General features: G+C 35.7%; 1 protein-coding gene across 3 annotated transcripts in view; it reads left to right on the top strand.

The window, feature by feature from the left end:
- Positions 1-23,920, top strand: part of YES1 (YES proto-oncogene 1, Src family tyrosine kinase) — a 71,630-nt gene extending 47,710 nt beyond the window's left edge. For all 3 annotated transcript variants that reach the window (XM_040479274.1, XM_040479273.1, XM_040479275.1), the window contains exons 2-12: positions 1,347-1,619; positions 4,371-4,470; positions 7,504-7,602; positions 8,867-8,970; positions 9,057-9,206; positions 10,788-10,943; positions 11,120-11,299; positions 16,120-16,196; positions 17,725-17,878; positions 19,770-19,901; positions 21,216-23,920. In XM_040479274.1, the coding sequence (XP_040335208.1) occupies positions 1,355-1,619; positions 4,371-4,470; positions 7,504-7,602; positions 8,867-8,970; positions 9,057-9,206; positions 10,788-10,943; positions 11,120-11,299; positions 16,120-16,196; positions 17,725-17,878; positions 19,770-19,901; positions 21,216-21,424 (1,626 nt within the window). In that variant the 5' untranslated portion in view covers positions 1,347-1,354 and the 3' untranslated portion in view covers positions 21,425-23,920. The remainder of the gene's footprint in view (positions 1-1,346; positions 1,620-4,370; positions 4,471-7,503; positions 7,603-8,866; positions 8,971-9,056; positions 9,207-10,787; positions 10,944-11,119; positions 11,300-16,119; positions 16,197-17,724; positions 17,879-19,769; positions 19,902-21,215) is intronic.
- The last annotated feature ends 326 nt before the right edge of the window (positions 23,921-24,246 follow it).

The raw sequence follows: 24,246 nt of genomic DNA, 5'->3' as shown, positions 1-24,246 counted from the left end.
TAAGGTAAGCATTCCATATAAAAATCTCCCCAAAAGTACACTGGATGTTTTAAGGAAGACAGTATTTTGCCATTTATGGGGAAAAGCCTGAATGGAAAAGTAGCATTTTTGGTGACATTCATTGAATGGATAGAACTATAGCAGGTAGAGAAGTTTTAGATGTAAAAATCCCCACAAAATTGGGAAAGCACAGGGCATATGTATTGCGGAAACAGGAAAGTGTGTGTGTGTAGATAAGCATAAGGAAATAATAGGAGATAAAGTTGGAAAGATAGAGTGGGATTGGATTTGGTAAGCATTAGGAGTGTGACTGTGGATAAGGAAGAAAAAAGTTACAGAACTACCCTGTTCTATACGTGGTAGCTACTAGCCACATATAGACACTGAGCACTTGAAATGTACCTGGTCCAAATAGAAATGTACTATAAGTTTAAAATATATAACAGACTTCTGAGACTTAGTACAAAAAAAGAATGTAAGCTCTGTCATTAAAAAATTTTTTATTGATATGTTGAAATAATTGTATTTTATATGCAGTAGATTAAATAAAATCTATCATTTAAATAAATTTTATTTTTTTATTAAAAAATTTGTTTATTTATTTATTTTGGGAGAGAAAGTATGCACACGTGCTCACACATGAGCAGGAAGGGGCTGAAAGAGAGGGAGAGAGAGAATCCCAGGCAGTAACCGTGAGATCATGATCAGAGTCGAAATAGAGTCCACCGCTTAACCGACTGAACCACACAGGCGCCCCTTCTTTTTATATTTTTTAACTTGGCTGCTAGAAGATTGAAAATTATATATGTGGCTCAGATTATATTTCTATTACAAAGGGCCTTTATAGATAGAAGGAATACAGCTGGTATTTGCTAGTATTTACTACGTGCCACATATTGTCTGGAACCTGTAATAAACTTAAGTTAATCGTCATAGAAAACTTTATGAAGTGATGTTATTATTATCCCTCTTTTTCATGTAAGGGTAAGGTGCAGAGAGGTTGGGCAGCATACTCCGCTAGTATGTAGAAAGCCAGGATTCAAATGTAGGCGCCTCTGGCTTCAGAGCCAGTGGCTTTCCCAGCACACTATGGCATGTTGTCATTGAACCATTAAAGGTGGTTGAGCTGGAGAATGATATGATTGGAATGATGCCTCAGCAGACTTGTAATAAAGATAAGTAAGGAGAAGAAACTCCATTTTTAGTTGTCTAGGTTTTTATTTTGTTAATGTTACTTTTTTGTGGAAGAACAATTCCTTGTTTAAAGTGAAGTTTTAAATTGAGTTTTTTTGAAGTATCCTTTATATTAACCACTTCTCAAAATATTTGCCTTACCGCCTTTGTAGATTTGATAATGGGCTGCATTAAAAGTAAAGAGAACAAAAGTCCAACCATTAAATATAGAACTGAAAGCACTCCAGAGCCTGTCAGTGCAAGTGTCAGCCATTATGGAGCAGAACACACAGCAGTGGCCCCATCGTCTTCAACAAAGGGAGCATCTGTTAATTTTAACAGTCTTTCCATGACACCATTTGGAGGATCCTCAGGGGTGACACCTTTTGGAGGAGCGTCTTCTTCATTCGCAGTGGTGCCAAGTTCATATCCTGCTGGTTTAACAGGTGAGATTTAAATGAACAGTTCTGTTGTCTGTTTGGGAATGTGACCTTAGGCAGTACATTCAAAGAAAGATAACTGCTTCTAAGAAAGATAAGTTCCTGGGGGACTTAATAAGTTTATGTGAAAATTAAACTTCTAACGTAAAAATTAAAGTGTTATTGTATACATAGATATTGTTCTGGAAAATTTGGTGATTATTGACTGGTTATACCATTATTTCATTTTTCATTTTTCAAGTAATTATGAAGTGCCTGCTATGTGGCAGGTACTGGGGTTATAAAAATTAAAAACATGTACCCCTCCCTCAAGAATGTTATAAGTTTTCAGGTTTATAATGTACTATCCAGTATTAAAATATTATAGTAATTACTTAATATTAAATGGTAATGTAGTGATGATGGTATTTTTTTTTTATCAGATACTGATTGATTTTATTTTTTTTTTTTATTTTTTTTTTCAACGTTTTTATTTATTTATGGGACAGACAGAGACAGAGCATGAACGGGGGAGGGGCAGAGAGAGAGGGAGACACAGAATCGGAAACAGGCTCCAGGCTCCGAGCCATCAGCCCAGAGCCTGACGCGGGGCTCGAACTCACGGACCGTGAGATCGTGACCTGGCTGAAGTCGGACGCTTAACCGACTGCGCCACCCAGGCGCCCCGATACTGATTGATTTTAAAAAGAAAAGTCCTAAGGCTCAGAGTTAAATGATTTTTTTTTCAGAGCCAGAGATAAGCAAGAGAGACAAGGTTTAATGTTCTGTTCCAGAACTCCATTTATTACTTTATGATATACTTTCAGAGAACAGGAAGAAGTGACAGCTGACAACCTTTCATGGAGCCAGAAATGCTCTAAAAAATTAGAAACTTTAAAAAGATTTCTTTTGTGGAAGGTTTCCACATCAGGATACTTTTTCCCTTGAGTAACAAAACATAACTGGTTTTAAAAAGGTAGAGTGAGCTCTAGGATTCCTTGATATAACAGTAGTTTTTTAATGTCATCAAGGACTCGAGTCCTTGATCTCTTTCCAGTAGCCCTTAGAGTTTCTGCTTTAACCTTAGGCTTGGCAAAACAGCTGCTAGCATCAAATTGAGCAGCAACATGTGTCCTTACTTAACAATCAGAGGGGGCAAAAGTGGAATCTGTTCTATAAGCTTGGACTATAAATTTGTCCCTTCAGTCTGCTTACCTCTAAACCAATAATAGTGCTAGAGGAATGCCGTAAGTGAATTCTATGAGACTGTTCGTTTTGAGGAGTTGTGGACATCAAAGGGTCAATTATAGTTTAATTCCCAACTCCCTAACTCTAAATACCTCAGTAACGGATCGCCATGATGGTGTTCTCAGTTATCAAAAGTTTAAGTTATTTTCAGAATTATATGTTTTGGGAAAGACAGTAGTCCAGAATGGTTCAAGTAAATGTTGATCCTTAAGGACATAGTTTAGTTACCTAAGCACTTTACTTATGTCCATTTAATAAAGGTGAAAGCCCTTTAGCTGATCAAGGAAAGCAGTCTTGAGATATCATTTGATCTGAGTTTTGATTGATGAGAATGACCTAAATATGTGCAGAGCTGGAAAAAGAGCTTTCTGGGGAAGAGAGAACAACAGCAGAGTTTAGGAGGTACAGATGAACCTGGCAGTTTTGAGGACCAATGAGGACAACAGAGGGTAGAATTGATTACTGTAAGATTGAAGAGTTAGGATTACTCAGGACCTCAAAGACTCTGGTAAGAAGTTTGGATTCTATTCAAAAGCCAAGAAAAAGCAGTTGAAGAAATTTAAATAGAGGATTTGCATGATTGAATTTCCTTTTTTTAAAAACCACTGTGGCAACTAACTGTGTGGAGAATGTATATAAGGAAGCAGGTACAGAAGTGGGTTAGGAGGCTACTTCTCTCAAGAGTCCTAGCACTCAGAGATAACAAGGGTTTGGATGAAGGTGGCAGCAGTGGAAATGGAAAAGAAAGTAGATAAGAGGTATTTTAGAGGTAGAGCTAACAGTGCTAGTATAGGGACTTGGTTGAGTACCTGATCAGGTAGTGCCATTTGCTTAGGCATTCAAGTAGACATGTCAGATAGGCAGTTAATACATGACTGGAGCTCAGGGGAGAAGAGTAAATCAATCCATTCTAGTCTTCTGTTTGCAGGTAATGGTTTAGTTGTGTAGTGTCCTGATCTGTTAAGCATTTGTGTACAGTGCTCTGTATGAGAGTTATTTTTGGAATTTATAATTCATATCAGTCATATCACTTAATTTCTAAGAAAAACAAGCCATTTTTAACTTTTAAGTGTTCAGTATACTAACTAATCTTACTAAATCCCTAGCTGTTACTAGGAAGGATCAGTCTTACAGATGGAAATGTTCACCCATTGTTTATCAGAAATTGAGATGATCAGTGCCAGTAATTTGCAGTACTTGTTAATGCTTTTTCTGCCAAAGAATTAATTTGAACTTTGACTGTCTTTCCAAGTCAGAGACCTTGCTACTATGAACCAGAGTGAAATTTGTTTCTGTAGGTGTATAGAATTTTAGAATATGTAGCTTACAGTAGTTTCATGGGAAGTCTTAAGAGCATCTTTTTAACTAAGTTCTAGCTGCCCAAGTCTCCATTTAAAAATAGATTCTGGAGACTAGGAAGAAAATTATGCTTAGCTTTTTTGCTGACAATTTTTTTTTCTCTATTTTACTTTATCCATATAATTACCTTGGTTGTTTTTTTGTTTTTGTCTTTGTTTTTGGCTCCGATAGGTGGTGTTACTATATTTGTGGCCTTATATGATTATGAAGCTAGAACTACAGAAGACCTTTCATTCAAGAAGGGTGAACGGTTTCAAATAATTAACAACACGTAAGTGTTGGGAATGTTTTGTGAGGGAGAAGTACTGACAGAAACCTAGTCTTCATGCTGAAACCACTTAACTGGTTGATTTCTGAATCATGAGAGTGGTGAGGCATGGGTCTCTGCCCACTGGGTTGGATGATGCATTTAGTTTCTTGAGACACATGGCATAATAACTACTGCTGTAACCAGAAGTTATTACTTATACAAATTGTGCTGCAATGTGTGTTTTGCCATGAACAGTAAAGATTAAAGAGTGAAGAATGAGGGAGTAGATGCAAGTAAGTACATTACTTAAAAAAAAAGTCTGTAGAATTCTATGTTCCTGTTTAAGTATAAGATGATTTAAGGATCTTATTTCTTTCTCTTAAAAAGACAAAGGAAAAAGTCCAGGGAGGGAACCCCAGCATCCCGAACTGATCACATTAAGTTGCTTTGTTCTTAGGTGATTCTTAGACATTCAGTGTCCCATTAAGAATTCAATGCTTGAATTGAAAATTCAATTCTTTGGGGGTGCCTGGGTTACTCAGTTCGTCTCCCCCCACCCTTCCCGACTTGCACGCACTCTCTCTCTCTCAAATAAAAAGAAAATAAAATTTAAAAAAAGAAAATTCAGTGCTTGTTATGGAAAATAAATCCCATAATTTCATTAGCAGGCATAGCAACCAGCTCATAACTTATCAAAATATATATTATGGTCTCTTTACTTCCAGTCATATTTCCAGACTTTCTTGTTCCCATTTGTTATCTATTATTGTTCCAGAATATAAAATATGATCATGTCTCTCTGCTTTAAAATCCTACAGTAGCTTCCAGTTGCTGTCAAGATAAAAGGAGTAACAATGGTAGACGTCAGTCATGGAGCTGCTTCCCCTTCCTCACTTAACTGCCCAGCCATAGTAAATTGCTTATAATTGTATGAATACACTGGGGTTTCTCACCTTTCTTTTTCTTTTTCTTTTTCTTTTTTTTAAGTTTATTTATTTTGAGGGAGGCAGGAGAGAGGTAGAGAGAGAGGGAGGGAGAGAGCGAATCCCACGCAGGCACTGTATTGTCAGCACAGAGCCCATGTGGGGTTCAGTCTCATGAACTGTGAGATCATGACCTGAGTGGGAATCAAGAGTCAGATGCTTAACCAACTGAGCCACCCAGGTGCCCCCTCACCTTTCCTTGCCTTCACACGTAGTTTCTTTTTTCTGTAATGGGTCTTTCTGTCTCTCCAATTTTTTTTTTTCTTTTGTCTGGCCAACCCTGCTCATCCTTCAAAACATATATTCCTGTATCATTTCTCAAGGAGGCCTTTCTTCACATTCTTCCTCTGCTGTTGGCCCACACCCCATCTCCTGCTGGATTCAGTTTCTGCCTTACTGGTTGAGGTGGCACCATCTACAAACCTCAATCATAGCTGCCATCACTACTTTGGATTATAATGTATCATGTGCTTTTCATTCTTCTAGACCAGTGGTTCTCACCTTGGGGAAGAATTGTCCAGGGACATTTGGCAATATCTGGAGACATTTTTAGTTGTTATAGTCAGGGTCCCTCTACTTTCTTCTAGTGGGTAGAGGCCAGGGGTATTGCTGAACATCCTACAATGCACAGAACAGCCCCAACAACAAAGAATTATCCAGCACAAAGAGTCAGTAGTGCCAAGGTTGAGAAATTCTTCTCAGGCTGAGTTTCTGGAGGGTATAGACTGTCTTTTTACTTCTGTTTCCAGCATACCTTCTCATAAAGTCTGTCACTTAAAGGGTATTCAGTAAATGTTTGAATGAATCATGAGTGGTTAGTACAAATGCAAACTTTGCAGTTTGTGTATCTGAAAGTGCTTAATACATACGAGGAAACTACAAACTAAGCTTATGAGTTCGTCAGTACTTGAAATGCCAAAGGATTTTTCATCTCATTTTTTAGAGAACAAATTCTCCTCAGTCATTTATAAAATTTCAATTTAGATAAAATATTTTCATTACTTCTCTCTGGCAAAGCAAAACATGCATTTAATTTTTAGTGGCAGAACCCACATATCTTCCTCATTAGAGACTGATAATATTTGCTTTTATGTTAATTTTGGAAAAGTCAAGTCTTATGTATTGCAAGCTAAACATAATTCTCATGTTCTGAATTGATTTTAGTCTTACTTAGATATTTATGGCTAACATTTTTGTAAATACTTTATTCTCAGAGTTAAATTTTTTATTGTTCTTGCCTGTTGCCTACAAGAGTTCTAAGGCATCCTGATTTTTTTCCCCCTACAATGACTAAAAAGGAACATTCTGATTTTATGTACTGTTGAAAGCATTTGACAGTAAAAAAGAACGAACTACTGATAACATGCTATAACATAGATGAACCTTGAAAACAATTATGCTAAGTGAAAAAAGCCAGTCCAAAAGACCACGCCACATATTGTATAATTCCATTTATATGAAATGCCCATAAACGCATGTCCATAGGAACAGAAAGTGGATTTAGTGTTTGGCAGTGTGGGGGGAGGCTTGGGGAGGAGTAGGGAATGACTGTTAATGGGTACAGAGTTTCTTTGTTGGAGGGGTGGGGGGTGACGAAATGTTCTAAAATTGATTGTGGTAATGGTTGCACAACTCTGAATATATTAAAACCCATGACATCTTAAAGGGGGAATTTTTGGTGTGTAAATTATATGTCAGTAAAGCTTTTAAAAAAGAAAACATTGAGTTGAAACTGAGTAATTTGAAAGATTTACCTCCCAAATTGTTTTAGTCAGTATAGTTTATTGTTTTAGGTTGTAAGAATTGTGTAAAAAAAGGGATCTCATAACTAAAATTAAACTGTAACTTTTGGAGGAGAAAGACGCAGTTGTGCTTTTGCTTTTAGCCTTATTCGTTTAATTCATGTAACCTATTTTTGAGTATTCTTCTTTTGAGTTTAATTCTTGATCAAATGAATGCATTAAAAAATGGAAGTAATACCTCTTTTCTACATATATACAAGGCAACACTGTAATAAATTGTGTCCTGAGCAGTTGTCTACCTTGGGTAATTGTTGTTTTATGTATTACAGGGAAGGAGACTGGTGGGAAGCACGATCAATTGCTACAGGAAAGAACGGCTATATCCCTAGCAATTATGTAGCCCCTGCAGATTCCATTCAGGCAGAAGAGTATGGCCCTACTTCATATTTTATTAATTACTTTGATTTTAGAAAATGTTTTAGTGCACATTCTACTTAGCCACAATTTTACACACATACAATTACATACCAGCCTTAATACAGCTAATACATCATATTAATAGGAGATGTTACTTGAAAATTAATAATTAATGCCATAGTATTTGCTTACAGTAGGATCATAAATAATCTGCATTAATCATACTATTATGCCTAGTCTGTATCCTTTATATTTTCTCTTTAAAAACATCATATTAACTCTTTTTATATTCTGCAAACTCTCTCACTTCAAAATTTACCCTCAGTTGATAGTGTTGTATCAGTGTTAATTTCTTGACTTAGGTGCTTGGTCTGTGATTATGTAGGAGAATATCCTTAAGTACACACTGAAGTATTTAGGATAATGATTCAGAATGTTTGCAACTTACTCTCAATTGGTTCAGAAAAAGTACACGGAGTAAGAGAATATGACAAAGTAAAATTTTAACATTTAGGAAATCTGGGTAAGGAGTATATGAGTGTTCTATGTGCTATTCTCACAACTTTTAAAAAATTAAAATTCAACTTCAGTGACATAATATTTTTAGATCAAACCAAGAATGTCTTGGATTTATAATAATACAACTTTGTTTTCATAACACAACACTTAACACAGTGCCTTGCACAGAGTAGGTGCTCTCTCAGTGTTTGTTTTTATTGCTTTTACAATATGTAATCTGTCTCTGTAACTCTGTTCTGCTTGACACTTGTTACTTCTTGTTTTATTCTGTGAGCTTCTCCACAGCAGAGACTTATTTTTATTCACAAATCTGTATTAAATCAAACCCACGCTAATTTAGAGTTGCTAGTAATTTGGATATAGTTTACTTGCACTTTACTGAATACAGATGATCACACTGTTACCAGGGAGCCACTTCTGTTCTTCCTACTGCACTCTTCATATTTCCATCTGTCAGGGACCTAGAGGTTCTCTCTGTCATTATTGTCTTTACTTCTCTGATCCTGTGACTTCCAGGTGAAGTTTAAGAGACTGGTTGAATAGTCAGTACCTGGAAATACTAGGACAGTATGTTCTGACAGTAGTATTTGTAATACTTCTATTTAGTAAAGATCTTTTATTGTGTTTGCTGTGTTTTTAAGCTGTCTTCTGAAGCTCTTTGTTGTCACCCCTCCCCTCCACTCGAATCTTACTGATACTTATGTAAATCTTTCCAACCCTTACACATTTCTAACTTAAAACACTGTTTTTTCCCAGGTGGTATTTTGGCAAAATGGGGAGAAAAGATGCTGAAAGATTACTTCTGAATCCTGGGAATCAACGAGGTATTTTCTTAGTACGAGAGAGTGAAACTACTAAAGGTAATTATATTGTAATGTAAGTATAAAAGTTTTCTTGGACCGTATTTTGAGAAAGATACACAAAAAGTATTTGTTTCCCCCCTTAGGTGCTTATTCTCTCTCTATTCGTGATTGGGATGAGGTAAGAGGTGACAATGTGAAACACTACAAAATTAGGAAACTTGACAACGGTGGATACTATATCACAACCAGAGCACAATTTGATACTCTGCAGAAGTTGGTAAAACACTACACAGGTATGTGACGATTTCACACGTGAAAACTAATTTTAAATGTTGTATTTTATGAGGACAGAATCTCTGTTTTCATTTCTTGTAAGGTTTAGCTCAGTACTTTACACACAGAGTGTGGTCTATAGATGTTGTTGTATTGTAGTTTTAAAATGAAGAACAGGTAATACTTATTACCTGAATTAGGTTCTTAGATATGGTAAAATTCGACTACCATTATTTGAATCCTTGTATCTAACTGGAGTAATATTTACGTTGGGGTTTCGTTTCATAACAGCTAAAAACCAAGATAGATTGTGACAATAAATAAAAAAGCATAAAAGCAAAAAAATTTTTAAGGAACATTTATTAAGTAGGTAAAACTAAATACTTAAAAAGCCATACAGATGTCTTTTCGGGTTACATTCCTCTGTATGGGCTGGACCACATAAAACTTAAAATATAAATCCAGTGAAATTTATTTATTTATTTATTTATTTTTTTTTAAATTTTTTTTTCAATGTTTATTTATTTTTGGGACAGAGAGAGACAGAGCATGAACGGGGGAGGGGCAGGGAGAGAGGGAGACACAGAATCGGAAACAGGCTCCAGGCTCCGAGCCATCAGCCCAGAGCCTGACGCGGGGCTCGAACTCCCGGACCGCGAGATCGTGACCTGGCTGAAGTCGGACGCTTAACCGACTGCGCCACCCAGGCGTCCCTAAATCCAGTGAAATTTGATTCTGCAGATGCATTTTTCTTTTCCTGGAAAACTAACCTATAGCAACTGTAGACATTCTTTTGGTTTTTCAAGGACCTTTGAAAGATATTTGGTATCAGGTTCTTCTGTCTCAAAATTTTGCATTGCTGATTTAATATATGAATGCATCTGAAAGTTTTTAAATTCTTAATACTAGAGGTAAGGGAGTTCCCATGGCAGTCTCTTCTTCAGTGACAGCTAGCTACAAACAGTCTATCAAGTCAACCACCAATCTTGACATTGAAGAAACATGTTAGCGAGCAGTTGTAATTGCACTGGTTAGAATGTGGATTTGTGTGGTTACTTGTTGAAAATGGGAGGCAACATGTCTTATATTCAACAAAGAAGATTGGATAAGCAAGATTCACAAGTCAAGCCATTGTGAATTTGGGATTCCCTGTTTAACAGTTAATGGTAGCATTCTCTTTAGGAAGAAGTAAAGCACAGTGATCAAAAACATAACTTTGGAGGTAACCAGAACTAGGGTTTGAATCCCATCTCCATCACTTACTAACTGGGTGACGTTAAGAAAGTCACTTAAGCTTTTCAAGACTTACTTATATGAGATATTTATAAAGTTCTGAATTAGTACAATAGCTGAGACATAATAAGTATTCAATAAATTATAACCTTAAAAAGGTATTTAACAAAAAATGTTTTGCTTTTTGTATGTTTTGTTTCTTATATACATACAACTCCCTTTTTTGTGTCTGTGGTTTTAGCATAAAACTGATAAAACATTATGTTTTTGTTTTCTTTAATTTAAACTTTTAAAAACATTGATATACTATATATACCTTAATTTTTGTAATTAATTCATTTTACAGTGTAGTTTATTCATTTATCTAGAACATGCTGATGGTTTATGCCATAAGTTAACAACCGTGTGTCCAACTGTGAAACCCCAGACTCAAGGTCTAGCAAAAGATGCTTGGGAAATCCCTCGAGAATCTTTGCGACTAGAGGTTAAATTAGGACAAGGATGTTTTGGTGAAGTATGGATGGGTAAGAAATCTGAACTTCTGGTTTTTTGTCATTTGTTTAGCCGTAGATTAAAGCACCACAACTTATGATAAGATATACTAAAATATTTAAGGTAACTGCTCAGTGCTGCTCACTGAGGTTTGACTTAAAATCTCTTAATAAATAGATTAAAATAGTAAAATATGTTGTTTCTCTAGGAACATGGAACGGAACCACAAAAGTAGCAATCAAAACACTAAAACCAGGTACAATGATGCCAGAAGCTTTTCTTCAAGAAGCTCAGATAATGAAAAAGTTAAGACATGATAAACTAGTTCCTCTATATGCTGTTGTTTCTGAAGAGCCCATTTACATTGTCACTGAATTCATGTCAAAAGGTATGTGTATATTAGTTTATTTTTAGAGTATTCAGTTTGATAAGTTTTTTAAAAAACAAGTCTTCATTTCTATTTTTATGCATACAAATTTTTTTAATGTGTCGTGTTCTCTAAGATTTTTATGTATACATTTGAAAAGAGAAAATCTAACATTTTGTTTAATGGAGTAGTGATTAGTTCCAGTTGTTCCAAAGGAGAGTACAAAGTTTGAAAGGAAAATTAGGCCAGCCCAATTTATGTTGAAAGTAAGTAGTCTTTCATTCCATTTGGCTAAAGGAAATGGAATAGCTAGGAAAGGGAAAAAAAAATTTCTATCAATTAAAATAATGCAGTTAGATATTTATATCTTTAGTCCTAAAGCAAAGAAATCAGGTGAAATTAAGGAAATTAATTTTATCTTATTTTAGTGTAAACACAGTCTCTATATTCAGGATTCCTAGAAACTTTTCCCCACTATTGTTCACTAACATTTCTCCATTCTCCCAAACTCTAGACCCTAAGGTGTAGTAACAGGGTTGTTTGGGGCCAAGATAAAGAGAAGGGACAGATGATGCTTTAAAAGAGGAACCAGTAAGTACTAAATATGTTGCCAGTCCCACTTTTACCGTCTTGAATTTTATCTTTTTTTTTTTTTCTTCCTCTTAATGAGTCACTCATCCATAATTAAAGCTACTGGTTGTGTCATCTCTCTTCAGTAGTCCCTCTTGGCCAACAATGTAGTTCCATCTAGTGGTGACAGGGCCAACTACAAGCTGCATATTTGCTATAGGAAATCTACCCCCCACCTCCCAAAGGAATAGCAAGACCAAAAATTAAGAACTGATGTAACCTACTAATTGATAGCCAAAACTTACCTAATACCCTCAAGGCACATGGCACTTTTTGGAAAGAATCTCTACTGCAAACAACTGCCAAATAACCCCTTTCAGAGTGCATTGGATGCATTGTGTAAGGAAGAGAGAAAAGGGACAAGGAGGAAGTTTAAATCAAGATATTGATAGCATAAGAATGTAATGGAGGTAAAGCTAATGGTCCATTTAGCTTTGCATATTGATTTCAAGAATTATTTGGGGCGCCTGGGTGGCTCAGTTAGTTGAGCACCTGACTTCGGCTCAGGTCACGATCTCACGGCTCTGTGGTTCGTGCCCTGCGTTGGGCTCTCTGCTGACAGCTCAGAGCCTGGATCTTGCTTTGGATTCTGTGTCTCCCTCTCTCTCTGCTCCTCCCCCACTCATGCTCTGTCTGTCTCTGTCTCTCAAAAATAAATAAACATTAAAAAAAGAAAATTAAGAAAAAAAAGAATTATTTAACTGGGGGGACACGATAGACTTCTATGTTGTCAGATTGCTAGGTTAGGATTATTTCTAGATGGGAGATTTAGAATGCAAGATCACAGATGACCCTTCTGGTTTTAAAACTCTATAATTCCCCATCTTGTTTCAGGTACTTAGCAATTGACCCTCTGTAATCCATTCAAACTCATTGCCTCATGTACTCCCACATAAACCCACTTTCCTGGCTAGAGAGGTCTTCTTACTGCTTTTGTTTTCCATGATTCTGTTCAAATTCCTTCATCTGGAATTTGGTTTCCTTGTCTCTCAACCAGTCCATCAATCATACTTCCTTCAGATTATCTTAGGTCAAGTGTTAGAAGCCTGCCATTAATACCCATATGTGTCATGATCATTAGATCCTATGAAATGTTTGTAATCACACTACTCTATAAACATTAACAACCAAAATGTATTGAATACTTCAAATATACAGGGCACTCTGCTAGTCATTATAAGGTATCAAAGAAATAAAGCCACCCAAATTACTTATATTGAATTTAGAGAGCAAAGAGCCAACCTTCTGAAAAGTTAATTTTCAGTATAAAAGTAAATAATAGCTCACTGTAAACAAACAAGCTCCAGGCCAAAGCATAATGAATTTCCATGTGTTTAACATATTCAGTAAGTGTAGAAATGAAGAAGAGATCACATAGACTGGAATAAACTGAGAATTATTAGTAGAAAAGACAAGTGTTAAATTGCCCTTCAAGATTATGAAGGCTGTGGATGGGTAAAGGGAAAGGTATGGGTATCTTTGCAGAGCTAAGAGGATAGGAGGTAATGGAGACAAAACCATGGGAAGTGGAAAGTACAGAAGGCAGCTAGTTGGAAATAAAGATGGAGAGGTATGTGAGACAAACCTAAGGACTCCTTTGAATTGATTTCACGATTACTTAGTGAGTACCTCCTCTGCTAAAATCTTGAATGAGTTTCAAAGGATCCATCAACTTCCCCTGAAGTTATGTGAAGTTATGTTTGTATATGTATGTATGTTTTCATAGGAAGAGAGTCCATCATTTTTGTCAGTTTCAAAGCAACCCATGAACGTATAAAGGGTTAAGGACCACTGATAAGACCCAGAACGTTCTGTGTTGCCAGAGAAAAGGAATTGACCAAATGATACCAATTGCAGTTCATTTCTATGCACTGCATTTTTGCATGATTTTAACAATTATCTATTATTATGCTGAATAATGTTCTACTTAATGTATTGATCATGGCACCTTATTTAGATTCTTTATTCTGAAACAACTGTGTCTTCTGTTTCTTTCTGTATACATTGTTATGTGTAGTATTTATATGATGTCAGTTCATCTTTTTATTTTAATGTTTATTTTTGAGAGACAATGAGAGTGGGGGAGGGGCAGAGAGAGAGAGAGGGAGACACGGAATCTGAAGCAGGCTCCAGGTTCTGAGCTGTCAGCACAGAGCCCAATGCAGGGCTCGAACTCACGAACCCTGAGATCATGACCTGAGCCAAAGTCAGATGTTTAACCGACTGAGCCACCCAGGCACCCCTGATGTCAGTTTATCCTACAGGTTAAGGAAAGAAGTGTCCCTTCCTCTGTTTAAGGACAATTTCTTTACCTGTGTTTTTGATCCTTCTTACATCTAAAAAGAAAACCCTCTCTTGGTGTCAACATCTGCTTTTCACCTACCGGTCTACTTTTTGCTTCCCTTCACAGCCAAGATTTTTTTAAAGAATACTCTGTCTTCACTTTGTAACCAGCCATGCACTCTTTTAAAAAACTATTTAAGTTTATTTAATGTCAACACTTTTCGTAGACTTTTTAAAAAAATTGTGGATATTTCAGACATACAGAGAATACCATAACAACCATGTCCCTACCATCTAAATATAACTAATGTTTACACTTTGCCATATATGCTTCAGATCTTTCTACTAAGGAAACAAAACATTACAGATCTAATTGCATCTTTGTTTTTACTCCTCCTTGAGCCTGTTCATGTCTGAGCCCTCCCTCCAGGCTCCTTTGGGCCTGTTTCCCTTGCAGAGGTAACCTCAGTTTTGAAGTTGGTGCTTAGCTTTTCCATCTGTGTCTTTCATATTGATACATATTCATTGATATATATTTACCTATTAGCATTTTTGTATGTTTTTAACTTATGTAAATATTACTAGCTTCATTTTCATTCATTGTTAATGCTCTTGAGATTTACTTATTCATATGGGTAAGAGAAGGTCTAACTTGTATACTTGTAACTGTTGAATGAGATTCTGTACAAGTATACCTTTGTTTATTCATTCCTTTCCCAGTGAACATTTAGGTTGGCTTCTAGTTTGTCACTGTGACAAACAGTGCTGCAGTGAATGTCCTTGTCTCTTCTTGCCCATATGTAAGAGTCTGTAGTGTGTTGGATGGCAGCAACATTAGCATCAGGAAACTCAGAGATGCACATTCTGGGGATGGGGCCCAACAACCTCACTTTCCCACCCCGCTGTGTAATAATAATCCATTCGGTGCCATTGATCCTATTAATCACATCTCTCTGGAAAATTTCCCCTTCTCTGTATTCCCACTGTCATTCCTAGATTTTAACATAATAGTCTCGCTTTCCTGGACTATCACAGGAACTTTTAAACTTAATCTTTTTGTGCAGTTTTGGCCGAATTTCATTTTTCATATTATAATTGGAGTGATTTACTTTTTTTTGTTTGTTTTTTTGTTTTTTGAGAGCACCAGAGTGTGTGAGCAGCAGAGAGGGGCAGAGGGAGAAAGAGAATTTTAAGCAGGCTCCACACTCTAGCTCCAGGACAGATGAATGTATGTTCAGGACTTTAATCCAGAGCAGTCCCTCTCTTAGTCTTTCTTGTCTTTCATGACATTATTATTTTTGAAGAGAACAGTGTAGTTGTTTTAAAAATGTACCTTAATTTTGGTTCATCTGGTTTTTGGTTTTTGTGTTTTTTTTTATTAAATTCAGGTACATGGTAGGTTTTTAACCAGTAATACAGGAATAACAACCAGACTTTTGTAGCCTTTCTGTTGGCTGTTATTCATAGTACTTTGCTGTTTTGTGGTATCTTCTGCTAAAAGTGAGAGAAGTTCATTAGACAAGCAATTCCATATCAAGTCAGTCACCTAGGTCTGGTTTTAAGTACCCCAGGATATTCCTAGTTGTCTGTGTTCTTGATTCAGATTGACTTAAAAATATACAGGTATCTAATACTGCTTATTGGCTCAAAATTGGGATTTGTTGATTTTGATCAAAACAAGGAATGCCTACAATCTAGTGAGATGATTAAATTTTCCATGTTTCCCAAGATGTTTTTAAAATTTCAGTTTAGGGACCTCTTCTAGAATATTAAAGATAATTATTCAGAAATTCCAAAGCTGCAAAAAATATTAAAGAATGAAAAGCTTAAGTTTTATATTGTGATGTGGTGATTTGGAGGTAGGAGAATGTTTGTTTCAGTCCTAATTTAAAATTTTATTTTCTATAACATTTTGCTGTTTCTTACAGGGAGCTTATTGGATTTCCTGAAGGAAGGAGATGGAAAATATTTGAAGCTCCCACAACTGGTTGATATGGCTGCTCAGGTATTTATCTGTACATGTATCAATTTGAATTGAAAGTGTACATAAAAATATAATCTTAGTAGAAGACTGTTGTTTGTATAATGAAATCATGGAATTTTAGAGTTGAACATTAGGAATAATCCAATCTGATTTATGTTACAGATGGTGTCTGAAGACCTGTGTTATCTACATTCATATAACTTACTAATATTAGAAATAAGCATGTAATTCTCAGTATAGTGCTGTCCTGTATCTTACAGCCTTTCAGAAACATATGCATTTACAAATATGAAATCTAGATGTATTTGTATTTAGCAGATAAATTTTAAGATAATGAGTGATTGCTATTCCAAAGAAAATATTGGAAATCTAAACGATGTGCTGAACTTTTTATATAATATAATCCAAAACAAGAATGAAGATGGCAGTATATACTTTAAAATGGGATAGTTTTACTCTTCTGAATTTTTGTGTTTATTTTAAAATTTTATTACCATGTATATTTTAAAAAGTTTTGTTTCTATTTAACTAAAGTTAACCCTATGTTACATTAGTTTTAAGTATATAGCATAGTAATAGAAGTCTGTACCTTATACTGTGTTCACCACAAGGGTAGCTACCATTTGTCACCTTAGGATGCTATTACAACAGCATTGACTATATTCCATATGCTGTGCTTTTTATTCCCATGAATCTTTGTTTTTAAATATGAGTGAAAACTATTAGAAGTTTCTATTCAGGGGCGCCTGGGTGGCGCAGTCGGTTAAGCGTCCGACTTCAGCCAGGTCACGATCTCGCTGTCCGTGAGTTCGAGCCCCGCGTCAGGCTCTGGGCTGATGGCTCAGAGCCTGGAGCCTGTTTCCGATTCTGTGTCTCCCTCTCTCTCTGCCCCTTCCCCGTTCATGCTCTGTCTCTCTCTGTCCCAAAAATAAATAAACGTTGAAAAAAAAAATTAAAAAAAAAAAAAAAAAAAGAAGTTTCTATTCAGGGGCTCCTGGGTGGCTCAGTCAGTTAAGTGTGACTCTTAATTTCAGCTCGGGTCTTGATTCACGGTTCGTGAGTTTGAGCCCTGCATTGGGCTCTGCACTGACAGTACAGAGAGCCTGCTTGGTATTCTCTCTCTCACTACCCCGCCCCTCCCCTGCTCTCTTTCTCTCTCCCTCTCAAAAATGAATAGACATTAAAAAAAAATGGTGGGAAAAAAAGTTTCTATTCAGCTATGTGGTGAGTGTTCTAGTTGACATGTTGGTTATAAGACCCCTTTCTCGGTGAGCATCCAGATGTCCGCAGTATCTGACAGTTTAGAGAAACCATACAAAGAAATTGTCCATGTGTGGCGTTAGCATATGCTAAGTCTAGTCCATGGTCCTGTGTTCAAGGTTCTTAGATACGGTAGTAGGGGTCAGCAAACCCTTTTTGTAAAGGGCCGGATGAATGTTTTAGGTTTTGTGGGCCACACACATCTGCAGTTTATTCTCCTGCTCTCCCTTATCTGATTCCCCCTCTCTGTCCCCTTTATATCATACATCTTTTTCTTTTCCTTTTCAAGATTGCTGATGGTATGGCATATATTGAAAGAATGAATTATATTCATCGAGATCTTCGGGCTGCTAATATTCTTGTGGGAGAAAATCTTGTGTGCAAAATAGCGGATTTTGGTTTAGCAAGGTTAATTGAAGACAATGAATATACAGCAAGACAAGGTAAAATTACTTTTTAATAAACACTTGTAACCTAATGTTCTTTGCATTTTCTTACCGTTCTTTGGAATATTCAGGGTTTTGTAGAATAAGAATAGCTCTAGGTCTGCTCAGAAGAGTCAAAGAGACACTGATTTTGTTCATAAAATTCTATACATGATGCCATGACTTTCTGATGTTTCCCTCAAGAAAGAACTTGACTTGGTGTTCTTTACATTATAAATATAAGCAAGCAGTACACTCCTTTTTTTACTACTTTTGTCATGTCAACAAATAAGAAACAGTTTAGGGGCGCCTGGGTGGCTCAGTCGGTTAAGTGTCCGACTTCGGCTCAGGTCATGATCTCACAGTCCGTGAGTTCGAGCCCCGCGTCGGGCTCTGTGTTGACAGCTCAGAGCCTGGAGCCTGCTTCCGATTCTGTGTCTCCCTCTCTCTCTGACCCTCCCCCGTTCATGCTCTGTCTCTCTCTGTCTCAAAAATAAATAAACATTAAAAAAAAAAAAAGAAACTTAAAAAAAAAGAAACAGTTTAAAATTCCTTTTTTGACAAGCTTCCAGAAGCATCCAGATTTTACTACACTAAGGATCAGAAGAGGTGTTTTTGAAGTTAATAAATTGAGAAATGGCATACAGTTTTGTAAAGGCCTTGGAAACCATTTCTACACTAAATTTACAATAATTATAATATATAATGTGATAAATAAAAACGTTTGGAAGGTTAACACTGTACAGAGAGGGAAGAGAACTTGTAGAAATTAATATAAGGTTGATTCTTCTGTTTTGTGTCTGTCTTTCTAAACTTCCACTAAGTAAACACTTAGTGAACATACAGTAGATGCATATGGAAAGAGTGTGTGTTTTTGAATCCCAGTTCCGTCTCTTATTACCCAGAGATTTCAACCAAGTTTCTAACCTTTTTGACTATGTCTCAGTCTCCTTACATATAAAGACCAGACGGTAATACCTGCTCTGTAAGATTGTTGTGAAACTTCAGTGAAAGAAAGTATTGTGCGTGACATTACATAACATAGTAGATGCTCAGTAAATGAGAGTTCATATTTTAATAGGCTAAGTAGACATAAATAAATAACTGTAAAGCAAATTGTTATGTAACTAATGTCAAGAGAATATATGGAAAGTAGTGTGGGAAAAGAAAAAAAGCTTCTATACCTTTGTACAGTTCCCTCCAGCTAGAATATCTTCCTATTTTTCTATAATCCTTACCTATAAAAATTCTAACCATTCTTTAAAGTTTAACATAGCTGCTACTTTTTAAATGAAACTTTTTGTGACTGCTAGTGAAAATTAATCTTCTGTTTTTCTGAATATCTAAAGAACTATTTTATATTTTATAACATTGAATATATACATAGGTATATAAGATACCTGTAATCTTATTTCCACACTAAGTGTCTAAGATTCACAAAGGCTGTGTTTTTATGTCTCCCATAATGATTAGCAAATGTCTTGTGCATAAAAAGCATATTCTAAACATATGAATAAATTAATACAGGGTTTTAAAATTAGAACCCAACAGAATATGCCTTCATCAACAGTCAGCTATAGCTACTAGGTGCTAGATGTGCTAAAAAGTTATAGATCCTATAATTATGTTTTTAGTTGCTTGTAAGAGTTTCCACCTCTATTTTCTTGAACATTCAATCCCTGCCAACATTTCTCTTTTTTATGTTACTGATTTATCAGGAGGAAATGTGATTTATTTTAATATAAATTTTATAAGAATTTTTCCCACATATCTTGTACTTTTGAAGAAATTGACGCTGATGACACATACAATAAAGATACTGACAAAACATCAACCTGCTTATGCTCTATTTACACAAGAAGATTTTTAGAAACAATTTACTTAAGCAAGATTGTCAATGTTGTTTTAGGTGCAAAGTTTCCGATCAAATGGACAGCTCCTGAGGCTGCACTGTATGGTCGATTTACTATAAAGTCTGATGTCTGGTCATTTGGAATTCTGCAGACAGAACTGGTAACAAAAGGCAGAGTGCCGTATCCAGGTAAGCTGGCATTTCATTTAGCTCTTGGTTATGCCAACATACTTAGCTGGAGTTTATTAGCAAAAAAATTGTAAGGGGAAGAAAGGCATTTATTTCTTCTCTCTTTTCTCCCTTTCCTCTCTCACCCCCTCTCTCCCTCACTCCTTCTTTTCTACTTTCCCTCCTTCCCTTTCTTTCTCCCTTTCTTCTCTTCCTCTTTATTTTGTCATTGGATGGACAGCATCCTATGTGAATCACAATCCGTGAGATCGGGCAAATGCACAAGTTGTGTCCTGCATTCACCTCATCTTTCTCTGTTAGGACATTTTCCAAAAGAGCCTTTTGTCTCTACTATTCTCTCAGATAATAAGCATATTTTAAATATCCTGGGTCATCTCACACTACTCCCACACCTCCAATAATTTAAGGTATGCAAAAAAATAAAAATAAAAAAATAATTTAAGGTATGCTTACTTAGCCTATCATAACACAAGGTGAGCTACTGATGGGGGCAGGATTCCAAAAGAATACAGGAAGGGAATTGTGTATAATAACTTGAAGAAAGGCAAACATGTGATACTAGATAAGGAAACTGTTTCAAGGAAGTGCATCGATATAGTTACATGGTTAATATATTTGGCACAATCAGCACTAGAACATTAGTTCTTCTGAAATTGTTCTGAAAATTTCTTCTGAATTTCTGTTTGGAAGTGCTCTTAGACATTATCTTGCCACTAACCCTCACTAACCCAAATTTGGTCTTTGTTGACTCTTAATATCTGAAAGTATTGGTACTTCGAAGTAGCACTCTAAATTCTTATTAATCAAGTGGGGTTGGCTTTTGAAGACATTAGTGTTAAAAGTAAGATTTTAGGTGGAATGAAAAAAATGAGACCTGTTGGAACAGGTTAGCATTTTCTGAGCTCTTCTTGATATACTTGACATTTAAAATTTACTTCTTTGTTGGGGCGCCTGGGTGGCACAGTCGGTTAAGCATCCGACTTCAGCCAGGTCACGATCTCGCGGTCCGTGAGTTCGAGCCCCGCGTCAGGCTCTGGGCTGATGGCTCAGAGCCTGGAGCCTGTTTCCGATTCTGTGTCTCCCTCTCTCTCTGCCACTCGTCCGTTCATGCTCTGTCTCTCTCTGTCCCAAAAATAAATAAACGTTGAAAAAAAATAAAATAAAAAATAAAATTTACTTTACTTCTTTGTTGAAAGAATCATTTCACTAAATAAACTTCCTATACCTTGGATCAGTTAGTGGCTAGGGGATTTGTTCTGTTTTGCTAGTGGGGTTTGGGATCACTCTTTTTAATGTTTGAATCTTCTGTGCTAGGTATGGTAAACCGAGAAGTGCTAGAACAGGTGGAACGAGGATACAGGATGCCTTGCCCTCAGGGCTGCCCAGAATCCCTACATGAATTGATGAATCTTTGTTGGAAGAAGGACCCTGATGAAAGACCAACGTTTGAATATATTCAGTCCTTCTTGGAAGACTACTTCACTGCTACAGAGCCACAGTACCAGCCAGGAGAAAATTTATAATCCACGTAGCCTTTTATATGCGTAAATCTGCCAAAATGTAAAGAACCTGTGTAGACTTCTATACTTTACCTACAGGAATCAAAAGAAGAAAGTCTTCATTCTGCATGTTTTTAATGGTAAACTGGAATTCCAGATATGGTTGCACAAACCACTTTTTTTTTTCTTCTCAAGTGTTAAACTCTAAAGTACCAATGATGCATCTTCCAACTTATTTCAGGGTCCAAAGAAGTATAGTTGTGATATTGATGATAGTGTGAGGATAGCATAACAGTGAAGAGCAACAGGGCTACTTCTTTATAAACCACTTCATTTCTTTTATTCCCCAAACTCAGAATTGTTAAGAGAAAATTATATATCGTAATAGACAAAACTTGGGAGATAAAATCAGTTCTACCATAATAAAATCTAAATTAAGGAGCTTCATGGGACCAAACAATTCCATTCCAGTTTTTAAAGATTTCTTGCATTCATTGTTCTCACAAGTTTTTTCTAAGTTGAACTGTTAATATGCAATCTTAATACCTGCCTTCTTTTGCATGGAAATGGGCCAGGTTTTTAGAAGCAAAAAGGAATATAAACAGCCTCTGAAACTTGATGAAATGTTAGACCACAGTAGTGGCATTTGAAAATGTAATGCACTATGTTAATACTCATGGAACTGGAAAGTAGAAGATTTTTACTTTAGTCATTTTCTGAATAGCTCAGTTTAGAATAATGGTAACTAGGAAGTGAGTTAATCTTTTACAATGTTGCATTGATTTTTTTTTTTTTTTTTAAGGCAACATATAATTGAAGTTGTACTGTCCAATCCAAGGGGAAAGCTTTTAAACTTTAGATAGAATCAAAAAATAAGACCTGGCATATAAACAGTCCTTTTTAAAAAATAGACTGGTACTGTGAGATATTTCTAATATTACTTATGGTGATGGGTGCCACGAATATAAAATATCACTAGATCAGGGACTTGAATGCACTTTTGCTTTTATTGAGTATAGATTGACAGAGAGGAAAATATTTAAAAGAAATATGAGAAAAGAAAATGTGAAAATTTTACAGATGGGATGTTATGCTTAATATTAAGGAGTGACAAAATTGCTTTGCTGGCACTCACAGCTCCTCACTTCTCTGTTTTCTGAGATTTTAAGAGTTACAAGGTATGACTAAAACTAATCTTTTTTTAACATAAACACTAAATGAGTGTTACAGCCTCAAATAGTTAATTTAAGGCTTCCCACTAATTCCAATGATACAGCCTTTATGCGAAACATTTTTAGAACTCGTTTTCAAATCCATGTTTAAATCTGCACTAACTTTTTAAATGTACTTAATGGTGATCTTTTTTTCCCTTTTAGAATTTGGTTGACTTGGGGAGGAGAACTTATTGAGAATAACAACAGTGGTGAAAAGGGGGGACAGTTTTTGCCCATCCAAAATGTAGAAATAAAACTCGAGAGTTTTATGATCGACTCAAAAAGAAACTCCAAAATATAAATTTGAATAGCAGCATTATTGGTTTAAGTGTCTAGCAAAGGAACTGAATCTGATGAACAAAAGTCTGGTATTTTTGTTTTAAAATATTCTCCTTTATAGTCACATTTCTAATGCAGCGCATCGGGTTTCCATATTTTAGAATTCTTTTTTTCTGCTGATCAATATTCATTTAAGAAAATGGTTGAATCTTAGTAAGAACAGTGAGCTTTGTTGTGTTTTACTTGCCCTGTTCACAACTCCTACCCGCCAGCTCCATGGTAACCCTGAAAACCTAACAGTCCCTAGTTGGTTTTACCCACAGTCACTTAATTGATTTAATCATTAAGTTTAAAATTGTGTGCCATGATAACTGTGTTGAAATTCAGACCATTTTAAAATGTGACAAATGAGCTTCATGCAAGTTGGTAACAGTTCTGGTACTAAAAATTGTGGAGGTTTCTAATGTTTACGTAACCTGTTTAGTATTGAATCCCTCTTCCAAGAGGGTCTTCTAGAAGACTGCTGTCATTTACCCTGAACATCTACATTCTGGGACATCAGATTTTTAAAGGGCTTTATGTGAACTTGATATTATAATTTTTCTAAGCTTTTTAAAAAAGATAACAAAATTATGTTTATGTACTAATTGTGTTCAGAAAAGTCAGGAAAAGTTGGTGGTATTCATTAGGTTTTAACTAAATGGAGCAGTTCCTTATGATATCAACTGTATAGTAAGGAAATAAAACACTAACTTAATGTGTATTCAGTTTAAATGGTTATGTATTTTTAAATTGCCAAGAAAAATAAAACAACTTTGTACATTTGAAGATTTTTTTCCAGCAGCTTTTCGTCTTCAGTGTCTTATTGTGGAACTTAACCCTCACCGGAAAAGGAAGTTGGCAAAAACAATCTCCTAGCACACTTTTTTAAATGAATAATGGTAGCCTAAAACTTAGTATTTTTATAAGGTATTATAATATCGTTTTGTGGATAATTGAAATAAAAATTCTCATTGAATGCACCCACTTATCTTTTTAGCCACTATTCATATTTTCTCAGTTTCTTTTTTAAATTGGTATTTAAAGCATATTCTGAATTTGTTCTTCCTGTTAGAAAAACGGTCAGTTATAACTCTTGAGAGAGTTAGATCTATCCTTCATTAAATTCAGGTCATTTTAGAATTCATTCTATCTGTTTAATTTTCCATGTCAGGTGAGTGACATTTTTACAAGTTGTTTTGTTTTAATTATACCAGTTAATGAGTCATACAGCAAAACCTAGGTAATCTGAGTGAAGCTATTCACAGTGAACCTGTGTGAAGGATAGGAAATAAAATGATTTTGACCCTAAGG

This window comes from Herpailurus yagouaroundi, unplaced genomic scaffold (genome assembly GCF_014898765.1).
Source record: "Herpailurus yagouaroundi ecotype Mexico unplaced genomic scaffold, PumYag 142, whole genome shotgun sequence".
Classification (NCBI taxonomy): domain Eukaryota; kingdom Metazoa; phylum Chordata; class Mammalia; order Carnivora; family Felidae; genus Herpailurus; species Herpailurus yagouaroundi.
This window is presented reverse-complemented; position numbering and strand designations above follow the sequence as displayed.